The sequence below is a fragment of the Papilio polytes genome, unplaced genomic scaffold (genome assembly GCF_000836215.1).
Source record: "Papilio polytes unplaced genomic scaffold, Ppol_1.0 DF823399.1, whole genome shotgun sequence".
NCBI classification, from domain to species: Eukaryota; Metazoa; Arthropoda; class Insecta; order Lepidoptera; family Papilionidae; genus Papilio; species Papilio polytes.
The window spans coordinates 3,759,587-3,772,876 of NW_013525805.1; the positions used below are offsets into that span (position 1 = coordinate 3,759,587).

Below are 13,290 nucleotides of genomic sequence, written 5' to 3' on the forward strand. Positions count from 1 at the left end.
TTTTAGTGTACTGTTTTTTTTGAGAATATTTTGTTTTTGGTGTATTTTGTTTTGTTTTTAGTGCATTTTGTTTTGTTTTTCGTGTATTTTAATAAATGCGAAAGGTTAGATGGATGGATGTTTGTTAGAGTTTGCCGCCTAAGCTAATTACCGGATCTCGATTAAATTTGACATAGATATATATGATCTTGTAGATCACTTACTTTTTATAAATTCCACACGAATGGAGTCGCGGGCAAAATCTAGTATGTTTATATAACTACTAATTTTTGTCCGCGTCTCCGTCCACAAGGAATTAAAAGAAAATTAAAACAACAATCTATGTGTTCTTCCAGACTATCCCCTACATATATGACATACATCGACATCCATTCGGCCTATGCTACAAATTCTAGCAAACATCCATCCATATAATCTTTCGCATTTATGTTATTAGTAAGATAGATTTTATAACCGACTAGCTGACCCCGTGCGACTTCATCCGCGTAAAATTATGAAAATTTTATTATATTGTTTACATGTGTCAAATTATCAATAGCAAATTTCAAAATGACATGACATGACAAACGATGGCAACCTTGCTTCCTTGATAGCAGCAACTTATGGTCTCTTGCCCACATTAGGGTTTTTATCCAAAATGTTTACCCCCTAAGTTTAATGGCGTGTAAACATATAGCCTAAAGCGTTACGTAAGTGTAGGGTTTTTTATTAAAAAAGAATTATTGAAAAATATGTTGTAATTGCTTACATCTTAGGCAACAAAGAAGTGTGTGTTTACGCTTTATTATATTAGTATAGATATAGATTATTTTTGTTAATCGCCTTAGTTGTACCTGTATTATTAGAACTTGACGACCAACAGCAGGATTTTCTAATTAGATTCTGGAAGGTGTCGTTGGAGCGCAGCGTGTAGGAGCCGTACACCAGCGGGTTCATGCAGGAGTTGGAGACGGCCATCGCGAACAGCAAATCCTGAAGCTGCGGCGACACGCGCGACGCCGACTGCCTGTCTATCATGTACCTAGGAAACCAACTAGTTATTATCCTATCAGCATTGAAATCATACCGAGGGCCTGTCCCACCAAATTGTGAATTGTCTGATAACAATCAAGCAATGTAAAATATGCAATGGAAATATCGGATTTTGTACCCTTATCTAACAGTGACGTCATTTTTAGCTACCCGAGTCACTATCAGCCAGTGTTGGGACAGGCTCTAAATATTATAAAAGCGTAAATTTAGATGGATGGATGTTTGTTAGATTGTTGCCTAAACGGTTAAACAGATCTCGATGAATGGTATAGATGTAGAGGATAGTCTGGAAGAACACATAGGCTACGCGTTTTTGTTTTTTTTTTTAATCTCACGCAGACGTAGTCGCGGGTGAAAGTTAGTTATCAAATATTTTCCACGCTAACACTTCATTTATTTTAATTACTTATATAGTAAATATATAAGTACGCGACACATCGGGCGTGAAGTCAAAGATTAATTTAGTACGAATATTCTTTGATTTTAACATTTCATGTTCCAAAATAAGGTGACCTTCAAGTAAATTGTTCGATTATTTTTGTTATTGAGCAGTTTGATTGAACGATTCGTTTATTATTCTGTTTCTTACGAGAAAATTGGGCTGGATTTTTAACCTATTTGATATTTGTACATGTAGTGATATTTCCTGCCCTTTCCTCTGACTGACAGAGTGTATTTAATATTTTTCCCTCGCATTTTCTTGTGGATATGTTCTAAAATAAGAAATTGTTACATAAATTTCATTTTTTTAATGTCTGTTTTAAAAAACAGCTAATAGATGGAGCAATTCACCTATTTAGAGCCTCGATCGTGTTTTTTCAGTTCATTTCAGTGTACGGCCGGTTGTACATTAAATGTGAACAGGGTAACCAGGAGTATGTGTCTTATGTCCATTTGTCTTACCACATAGCCATGACAGCGTAGGGTAGCCAGCAGAGAGCGAACACGGAGACTATGATGACGGTCATGCGCAGCGTTCGTTGTCGGGCTCTCTCCAGCAACCGGTGATCGGAGCGTCGCAAACGCACGCCCGGGGTACACTCTCTCTTGTGCACGCAGTTTTCTAACAAAAATAAAGGAAATAGAATATCTCGGTGGTTTGAGATGCACGTGTCATTGACCATACAAATTACTGTGTGCTGGAAAAATCGATTGACACATAGAGTGGGCCCACAAGGTGTGAGTAAATACGCACGACTGTTGTGCGATTGTCTATTGTTTCGCAGCCAATTCAACTGTTTGGTTGCACAAAATAGAGTATCGCAACAAAATCAAATCCCAACTAAACAGTTGTGCGATAGTTTAGTCAAAGTGTGCGCACGCTTACAGGTCTTAGTCAGAAAAAGTGTTACCATTGAGTTCGTTACTGCAGCGTCGTATCCTGCAGAAGATGCAGATATAGCAAACGGTGATAATGAGTAGCGGCACGAAGTACATCGCGCAAAGACAGCTCACGTTGTACGCAATCTCTTGGCCGACGGTTTCAAACGCATCGAAGGACACGCACTGCTCGAAGCCCGGCACCTGAGGGTGCTGGAGGACTCGGAACACAGCGCTCTGCGCACGGAATATCCATCTATACTAATATTATAGAGAGGGCTGATTTCAATAATTCTTTGTCGATTGTTTAGCAGCCAATTTAACTGTTTAGTTGCACAATTAAAAATAAAGTGTCCGCACCTAAATGTAAGCTCATAGGAATCAAAGTGAGATAAAACAGTTGTGAGACAGTTTAGTTTCAAATGTGCACGCGCACTAAATCTATACTCATGTTATTAAGCGGGAAGATTGGGATATTTGTATGTATTGAAATACCTCAAAAACTACTGGGTCGATTTTAAAAATTCTTTCACCATTAAAAAGCTACGATATCTGTGAGTAACATAGGTTATATTTTTTTAAATTTCAAGCGGGCGTAGTCGCAAACAGCTAATCTATACAAATGTTATAAAGAGAAAAGGATTGTATTTTTTTTTGTATTGAAATAACTCAAAAACTACTGGGCCGATTTTAAAAATTGTTTCACCGTTAGAAAGATAATTTGTCTGTGAGTAACATAGGCTATATTTTTTTTTAATTTCACGCGGGCGAAGTCGCGAGTAATAAATATTTATGTCCGTGATTTGATCACCGGTATGGAAGACTGTAAACTAGACATTAGTAAACAATAACAATTTTGTTTATTAACTTTATTTAAATGTTTATTATTTATTGAATTGGTAATACAGTTGTTAGATTTGCTATGGACAGCGTCTTCAAAGAGAGCATTAGTTTGTTATCACGCTTCAATATTCAAAGCTGTTAACAAAGCTTCAATATCAAAACGGAGCCCTATTGTAACTAACTATACCAATATTGTTCCCATATTAATCTACTTGTTTGAAACCACGTCCACTTATAGTAGATATAATAATGATAAATTATGAAAATTTTACGTTATTTTTTACATTGACATGACAAACCTTAGCAATCTTGCTTTCTTGATGTTGGCAGTAACTTGTGGTCTCTTTCCCACATTAGGGTTTTTATCCAAAACATTTACCCTCTAAGTTTAATGGCGTGAAAACATATAGCCTAAAGCGTGACGTAAGTGTAGGGCTTTTTATTAAAAAACTACTATTCAAAAATATGCTATAATTGCTGACATCTTAGACAACAAAGAAATGTGTGTTTACGCTTTATTATAATAGTATAGATAACGACTTCAAATGAAAATATTTTCAATAAAATATACTAAACATTAACAAAATATCATTAATACTCTCTAAAAGCAAAAACTCTCTTCTTTCTTGTATTATGTTTATATACATGTATATATATACGATTCTTGTTGTTTCGGAGACTCTACGACACACAACACCATTTGAATAAAGAAATAAATATAAAAATTGAACAGCCGGGAACAGAGTTACGAGATAACAAAATAAACCTAAAGAAAAATTTACAAACTTCCCCTTTCTGAAGTCGGTTAAAAATACATAACTATTATTCTTTTGCGAAATTATAGAAATAACATAAAAAAATGTAATTTCTGGTAAAGTACAAATATGACAAATTCTCTTCAATAAGGTAGTAAAATCATACAATGGTTAGTTAGAAGGGAAAGCAGTGCTTTTATTGACCGACTTCCCAAAGGAAGGAGGTACTCAATTCGTCTGTATATTTTTTTTTATGTGTGTTACGGCATAACTCCGCCGCTAGTGGACCGATTTTGATAATACATTTTTTATCCGAAAGGTAATGCTTGCAGGTGGGTCCCATTTTTTTGTTTGATTTTTGGAGTCAAAGACTACGACGTAGTTAAATAGTTTTAATTTGCCCGAATAGGGGTATACCTGCGGTAAGCTACACGCCAGCGCCATCGCCCACGCCCAGTAAAGCATATGCTGACTCCGTTTGCGAGCCACTCGCAACTTCAGAGGGTACAGCACAGCGAAAAACCTAAGTAAGAAATATTTTAATGCCATAACTCATGGAAACAATTTTAATAGAAAGTATTGTTAAAACTTTTTCATTAAAATTTAATTAATTTAAAGACAAATTGAAAACAAAATTGGGGCGAGAGTGATCAATATTAAATTTTTTGCAATTCAATTAAAACGACAAAGTTTGATACAATCTTACTATAGTCTTACTAATATTTAGTTAGTGTTAATATTGTTAAACTAATATTATTACTTAGTGCGAAAGTTTAGATGGATGGATGTTTGTTAGAGTTTGTAACCTAAACGACTGAACGGATCTGGATGAAATTTGGCATAGACCTTAAGCATAGTCTACTTTCTCTTGTTTTTTAATTCCACGCGGACGGAGTCGCTGACAAAAGCTATATACCAATAAATACTATTGGTATAAATTTATCTTTCACTAGCTTTCGCCCGCGAATCCGTTCGCGTGGAATTAAAAAAACAAAAGTGAGTAGTCTATATGTTCTTCCAAACTATCCTCTACGTATATACCAAATTGTATAGAGGTCCGTTGAGTCCATTAAGCTACAAATTCTAACAAACAAACATCCATCTAAACTTTCGCATTTATAATATTAGTAAGATGTACTACATGTTGCATTTACGTCAAGTTGAAATATTATACCTGTCAAGAGAAATGCAGACGAGCACGTTGGAAGACAGATAGAGACCAAAGGCTCGCATTACAAGCAGAATCTTACACAACGCGTTGCCCACCAGCCACTCGTTCGTGTATTTCCATCCGATCTGTACAAATTGAATACAAGTAACTAATAATAAAACTAAACCATAACAACCTTACCATTAAAAACAAAATGTTTCAATTATAGATTTAAGATAATCTTTTCAAGCGTTGGTCAAAGAGTAAAATATGTATACAGCCCAAGAAATGGTATACTGGCCACCAAGAATTATGCCTATTTCATTATAAAAAAGTTACAGTGAAAAACAGAAAAGCGCGGGAAGTGATTACAGATTTGAAGAAATAATAGTATAAACTTGTACATCTTACTTATATTATAAATGCGAAAGTTTAGATTGATGGATCTACATATGTTAGCGTTTGTAGTCTAAACAGCTGAACGGATCTCGATGTATGTCATATATGTAGAGGTTAGTCTGGAAGAACACATAGGCTAATCACTTTTGTTTCTTTATTACCTTCCAGATGGAGTCGCGGGTGGCGGCTAGTACTTAAATAAAGATGTTATGTTTGATATAAAAGTGTATTTTTGGCTGCCGCGCTGTCGGTAACAAGTTAAACAAGATAGTATTACAGTCTTCTATAGCCCGTTAGAGGTTTCAGTAAATTATTATCGTACCATTTTTAACGTTCTTGAACATAAATCTTCTTGTTAAGATTATTTATATCTATACATATAATAAAATTGGAGTGTCTGTTTGTAAGATAATGTATTTGCGTTGCTAATAACGAAAATCGCATTTAAAATTTTTTGTCTGTCTGTCTGTTTGCAAACCGCATTTGTTCCGGGTAATCTCCGAAACAGCTGGGCCGATTTCGACCGGACTTTCACTGAAGGGTAGCTTACATAAACTGGCATATTTACTACTTTTTTATCTTAATAATGCGTGGACGAAGTCGCGGGCAACAGCTAGTAAAAATATTATAGCGTATCACTTTAACGTTTCATCTGATTTCTTTCGGGGTACTATATCACGTGGCACAAAATCCATATAACCATCACGTGTCAACGTACCGTTCTCTGACGCAAAGCCCTCTGTGAAAATATATTACATTATTTTTTGATAGAGATTTTTAAATTCTACTTATTAAGGTAAATGTACTAGTAACTAATTTCTTAGTATCATTTGATTACTTCTTACAATGCTAGTAGAAACATTTTTTACAAGCCTTTTAAGGTAAGTAAATTAGTCCTTCAGGTAACTTATCTTGATCCCATTATATTTAAAACTAGCTATTGCCCGCGACTTCGCTAGCGTGAAATTAAACAAATAGCAAAAAACATAGCCTCAGTTATTCAGTGATAAATAGCCTTTTCATGGTGAAATAATTGTTTAAATCGACTCAGTAGTTTTTAAGTTATTTCAATACGTGCTAAAATACAAATCATTCCTCTTCATAATAGTACAGATATAGATAGGCCTTTTAATATTTAAAATTTGCTCTCAACTTCTTAAACTGTACCAGTAATTGATAGGCGTTAGATTTTGCTTTGTATTTTGTGATTATTTCCGGCAGTTCCCTTTACGTCAATACACGAAAGTCGTGATATTTGATTCATCATCATCATCTTTCTCCTTATCCAACTCCTCCACATAACTCTGTACGTCATCTCAGTCATCACTCCCTTCTTGATCATGTCACCTTTCACGCAATCCATCCATCTTCTAGGTCTACCTCTACCGATGTACTTCCTCACTCATAACTAACGTTCTACTTGTAAAATGCGATTCCTTCTCATAACATGCCCCGTGCTAACCTTTTACTCCTTATCTACTACTGGGGCTACTCTAAAACTTCCTCGAATATACTCGTTTTGTATTAAGTCATGTTGTTTGATTAGCAAAGATAATGCAACTGTTATACCGCTGCGTGCTATACTGTGAAACCGCAACGCTTATTGGTTTCTCTGGGGGTAACATTTGATTACGTATAATACAACGATCTCGGACGTTATTACATAGACTTATTAACTTGCGTGACTGGTATACACGTAGAGTATATTCATAAACAAAAATTACTTCCTATTATAATATACAAAAATAAAATACAATAAAAATACAGTAACAGGTAACTAATATTTTTTGTTTTTTTACTTTTTGTATTTTCTTTTACTGCTGCACCTTATGGGCACCTCTGAACTGTCGCAACGTTACCCTCCGGGGCTGAAAACCAGCTCCGCATGGCTTAAGTCATGAGGTCCACTCTGAGTCTGCAGCCTATTGTTGTCGATGTAACCTTTTTTTTTACTTAGCTCATAAAAAACTGTTTTTGTGACAAGAATAAAAATCCTTTTATTTTAATCTAGCTGTTCCCGTGCGGCTTCATCCGCATGAAATAGTGAATTTTTTTATTGTTTACATTTGTCAAATTATCAATTGCAAATATTATCAACAGCAAATGTCAAAATGACAGGATAAACCTAGGCAATCTTGCTTCCTTGATGTTGGCAGCAACTTACGGACTCTTTCACACATTAGGGTTTTTATCCCCTTTTATGTACCCCCTAAGTTTAATGGCGTGAAAATATATAGCCTAAAGCGTGACGTAAATGTAAGGCTTATTATTAAAAATATAATCGTTCAAAAATATGCTGTAATTGCTGACATCTTAGGCAACAAAGAAGTGTGTGTGTTTACGCTTTATTATAATAGTATAGATAATTTTAATTAATTCCGAATAACTTAAAAAAAGACGGAAAAGTACTTTCTTGTAACTATACCTGACTATACTACCTCCATCGTAGGGCGTAACTATTAGAATTTATCGGATTACATTGCGGTCAAGTGAAGTACAAACTCCGAACTACTCTAGAGATTATCTAGGCTTAAAACTAATATGGAAGTTAACTTAGCTATTCTAAAAGCGTGCATTTCAGGCAACACACACATAAGCCACATGTATGTGTTACCTTCGTTTTTTTTATAAAATAACGTGAAAAAAATTTCTTTTGCTTAACTTTGAGTTTTTAATTGAAAAAAATCACCTACAGTTTACAAAAATAATCCGGAAAAAAATAATTTCGCGACGAGATTATGTGATGACTTCTCGTATTATAAAATCACTTGTGGCCCGCGACAAGGTCCGCGCGGAATTTTAAAAAAAAACTTAATTATTACTATTATTTAAATTGAAGTTTGAGAGTAGCCCCAGTGGTTGAGAAAATAAGGAGTAAAATGTTAGAGTGGTATGGGCATGTTATGAGAAGGGATTAATCGCATGTAACAAGACGGACGTTAGTTATGAATGTGGAGGGAAACATACCCCTCCACATTCATAACTAACGTAGTAGCGGTAGAGGTAGACATAGAAAGAGATGGATGGATTGCGTGAAAGGTGACATGATCAAGAAGGGATTGATGACTGAGATGACGCACGTACGACCCTACGGGAGTAGAATAAGGCAGGGGAGATGATTATTACTTTTAAATAAATCTGAAATACTATTAGATAGGTTACCTCTAATGGTATAACACCGCAAGTGACTGACACATCAGCGATAGCTAGATGCGTCATGAGAAGGTCGACCCTGGACTTCCTTCGTCTCGTTCTGGCAAGGCTGACCAGCACCGCCAGGTTGCCAAGCGCGCCGATAGTCATAAGCACCCAGTAAGTTACGATTACCGCATGCTGGTCACGCGCTAAAGACTCTTCTGTACTCTTGTTAACAGGAACTAGAGAAGTTACCGTATACAGGGTGTTGTTTATATTTGATTTTGTTGACATTTTTGTAGTTGGTGTTTTTATCTGTTTTAATATTAGTTACTAGTTTTTTAGTTGGTTTATTTTCATTTTTTTTTAATTAGTGTAGTTGAAATTGTTGTGGATATTTTGGCTACAGTTTTTAAAATATCTCAGTAACTTGATAAATAGAAATTTTTAGTTATTATTAATAATAAATTAAAGTTAAGTATATAAACAAAAGGAATTTCAATCACATCACATGTTTTTCATTTTTTTAATTCACTGTCACTAATTACAGATGAAATAATTTATTATTTGATATTATTTTGTTTTTATTTACAAATAAACGATAAAGGTAAACTAACTTTTGTGGAGACGTAATTTTTCTCGACACGAAAGCGCTACGCACGTCAGCTCTACGCGCGGATGTAGAAGAGACTGCCTACGCGGGCGCTACGCCGTAGCAATAAGCTAAAAGCAAAGCACAAACATCCGATGTGTTAAAAATACACGCTACGGGTTTGATAGCTATAGAATTTGAATTTTGTTAGTCCAACTTTAAAATGTAAATTACATACAATTATTGTATTCTGTACATTAACTTATTTGATATAATCTTACTAATGTTATAAATGCAAAAGTTTAAATGAATGAATTGAAGTTTGTTAGAGTTTGTAGCCTAAACTGCTGAACGGATCTAGATGAAATTTGGCGTAAATGTAGAACATAGTCTGGAAGAACACATAGGCTACTTTCTTTTGTTTGTATTTAATAAAAAAGGTTCGATTATTATAAAAAGACATTCAGTTTTTTTTTTTTATATATAACAAGGTGGCAAACGAGCAAGCGACCACCAGAAACCGCCAAAATGGCGAAGCGACCGCTGCCCATAGACATCCGCAATTTCAGATGCGTTGCTTACCCTTAAACAACGGAGGAGGAAACGCACATATAGAGGATATTTCCCCTTCCTACGGATCTCCTCCACTGTCAAATCCACTTACTCTTCCCAACCTCTTCTTATAAGAAAAGGGTGGTAAAGAGAAAGGGACTTAAATTAGGCCTCCGGCACCACACTCATCAGACGAAACACGGAATTGCTCCCATTTCACGCCTGTCTTCTGTGTGGTTGTGGTATTACACCGGGTGTGCCGGCCCATTCGTGCTAAGATGTTAAAGCGGGCACTACCACTGTTAAGGTATGATAAGATAATAAGAAAGTTGTAATAATTTTATGACTTTTCTAAAGGAGATACGAAATATGAGGTATACTCGTACTTGTCCCCAATGAGCCAAGTTTGTTAGTCTATAAGAAAATTATGAAAACGTCAAACCCTTATCAAAATTTCACGTGTTTTTCTCTCAGTGACATATTGTTAGAATTATGATTTATTCAACCCGCTGGCGAAATATTCCATTAGCCAAAAAGTAGATCACGGCAGGGAGTCGAAGACTGTTTGCGTCTCATTTAATTGGGAAAAAGGATGTACGTATTCATTACGATACCTTACCAATATCATTAATGTTTCTACGTACCAGAATGGATCAACAGATCTCGATGAAATTTTGCCTAGATGTAAAATAATCTGCAAATACATAGGCTATGTATTTTAAATTCCACGCGGACGGAGTCGAAGGTGAAACTAGCATTACTTAAAAAAAGCTAATTTAATTATAATAAAGAATTTCGGAGCAATAACAATACTCAGATGGGATTATAAGGATATTTTTTATAAATGAAACGGCGAATTTCCAAGAAAACTCTATGAGGCAATTTGAATAAGGTTTCGTGTTTATATATAACTAGCTGTTCGCGTGCGGATTCATCCGCATGGAATTATAAAAACTTTATTTTATTATTCACATTTGTCAAATTATCAATAGCAAGTGTCAAAATGACATGACATGACAAACCTTAGCAATCTTTCTTTCTTGATGTTGGCAACAACTTATGGTCTTTTTCCCACATTAGGGTTTTTATGTAAAATAGTTACACCCTAAGTTTAATGACGTGAAAATATATAGCCTAAAGCGTGACTTAAGTGTAGGGCTTTTTATTAAAAAAGGAATTATTCAAAAATATGCTGTATTTGTTGACATCTTAGGCAACAAAGAAGTGTGTGTTTACGCTTTATTATAATAGTATAGATGATTAAGTGAACTGTAAGATTCTCTTATATAAAAGAGTAAATAGAATTAGTAATCTATATAATAATATTTTCATTTTTGTATTGAAATAACTCAAAAACCAGTGGGCCGATTTCAAAAAATCATTCACCAGTCAAAAGCTACATTATCGTTGAGAGATAGGAGTCGCGAGCAACAGTTAGTGTCTTATAAAAAGGGATTCCATTAAAATTGTAGGAATGTTTGAATTGTAAATAATAAATAAATAAACATAAAATTATAGCCCCCAGATAACTGAAGTCTACAAAATAAGCTTTGTGATTACAATAACAATTTACAATTAACAATTTATTTATTCACTTTATTTACCTATACTAAATAAATAACAGAGAAAAATGTTGTAAATTTACGTTAATAAACAGATATCGTAGCCATCAATTTATACTAATACTAAAAAGAGATTTGTATTTTTGTATGTACCGAAATAACTCAAAATATACTGGGCCGTTATTAAAAAATCTTTTACCGTTAAAGAGGTAATTTATCTGTAAGTAAAATAGGCTATGTTTTTTTATTATTTTCTTAATTTCGCTCGAACAGCTTTTAGCTAGCAACAGCTAGTTAATGATAATTCAAAAGTTTATTTCAAAGACAGATTCCGAGATAGGTAATTGTGATATGTTTTATTTTTCAAAAGTTTTAAAACTCAAGAGCATTATGAGGCACCATTAAAATTATATTTGAGTTTCTGTTACGTCAAACTTTTGGTATATTAAGATTACAAATATTTATTTTAAATACTAACAATGTCACTATAATAAATTTGTTGATCCAAGCCTCAGTGGATATTCGAAATGCATCGTATATCACGTCGGTAGCGTCTCTGTGGAAGTCAGCCATTGTTTAGAACTAAATGACACTGAGTTATATATATTTGACTAAGTCTAAACTAAACGGGACCATTTAACAACTGAAATGCAGATGGAATGTCTACTTACAGCCGGTTTCTCAGCTACTTTTAACCATTCGTGATAGTTTTTGCTTCCATTACTTAAGTAATCTATTATAATGAAGCGTAAACACACACTTCTTTGTTGCCTAAGATGTCAGCAATTACAGCAAATTTTTGAATAATTCTTTTTTAAGAAAAAGCCCTACACTCACGTCACAATTTAGGCTATATATTTTCACGCCATTAAACTTAGGGGGTAAATATTTTGGATAAAAACCCTAATGTGTGAAAGAGACCATAAGTTGCTGCCAACATTAAGGAAGCAAGGTTATTATGGTAACGGTAATTTTGACATTTGCAATTGAGAATGTGACAAATGTAAACAATAAGATAAAGTATTTATAATTTCATGGGGATGAAATCGCACGGGAACAGCTAGTGTATAAAATAAATGGAAACTCAGTAACCCAGCATTAGAAAGCTTTTTTTTAGTAACAAATAATGTAATTTTCTTTATTTATTTCCGTCAACTTAGACTGGAATACAAAATACATTAAAGATTTAATACGAATTTAAATGTCATAAAAGTTCCTCGATATGAACTCGACTGCAATTATAAAGTTTTGCTTCTACTAACGTATCCAAATTGTACGGAAGTTCCTGAAAATAGTTCTATAACTGAATATTCAGTTTAGATGCAATCGATTTTTTCCTTATAAATTCGACGTGACTCGGCCCGCATGGCAATAAAAAAGCAAAAGCAAGTAGTTTATGAGTTTTTCTACCATCCCCTACATCTATACCAAATACCAAATTTAATAGAGATTTCAGCAGTTTAGGCAACAAACTCTAAAAAACATGCATTCATCTGAATTTTCTCATTTATATTCTATCATACTAATATTATAAATGTAAAAGTTTGGATGGATGGATAAATGAATGGATGGATGTTTGTTGGAGCTTGTAGCCTAAACGGGTGAACGGATCTAGATGAAATTTGGCATAGACGTAAAGGATAGTCTGGAAGACCACATAGGCTACTTTCTTTAGTTTTTATTAATACCAAGCGGACGGAGTCGCGTGCGGAAGCTAATAATTTATAATAATAATAGTTATAATAAATGAAAAATAAAATGAAAAACTATTAAAATATTTGGATTTGGCTCACGAGATTACCGCCATGTGCCGTATGAAATCGACTACCATTATTCCGATAGTCGTTTCGGCACACGGACTGATAGCGAAGAGCTTCGACCAACACCTCAAGAAGCTCTCGCTAGACAGTTGGATTAAGGTCCCAAATTAAAGGCGGTTATTTTAGAAAC

General features: G+C 34.4%; 1 protein-coding gene across 1 annotated transcript in view; it reads right to left on the reverse strand.

Moving 5' to 3' along the window:
* Positions 1–8,928, reverse strand: part of LOC106104758 (gonadotropin-releasing hormone II receptor-like) — an 11,580-nt gene extending 2,652 nt beyond the window's left edge. The window contains exons 1-6 of the mRNA XM_013284888.1: positions 8,662–8,928; positions 5,125–5,246; positions 4,368–4,473; positions 2,385–2,589; positions 1,936–2,095; positions 834–1,021 (exon numbers count right to left, since the gene is read on the reverse strand). Coding sequence (XP_013140342.1) covers positions 834–1,021; positions 1,936–2,095; positions 2,385–2,589; positions 4,368–4,473; positions 5,125–5,246; positions 8,662–8,928 — 1,048 coding nt within the window. The remainder of the gene's footprint in view (positions 1–833; positions 1,022–1,935; positions 2,096–2,384; positions 2,590–4,367; positions 4,474–5,124; positions 5,247–8,661) is intronic.
* Positions 8,929–13,290: the final 4,362 nt, after the last annotated feature.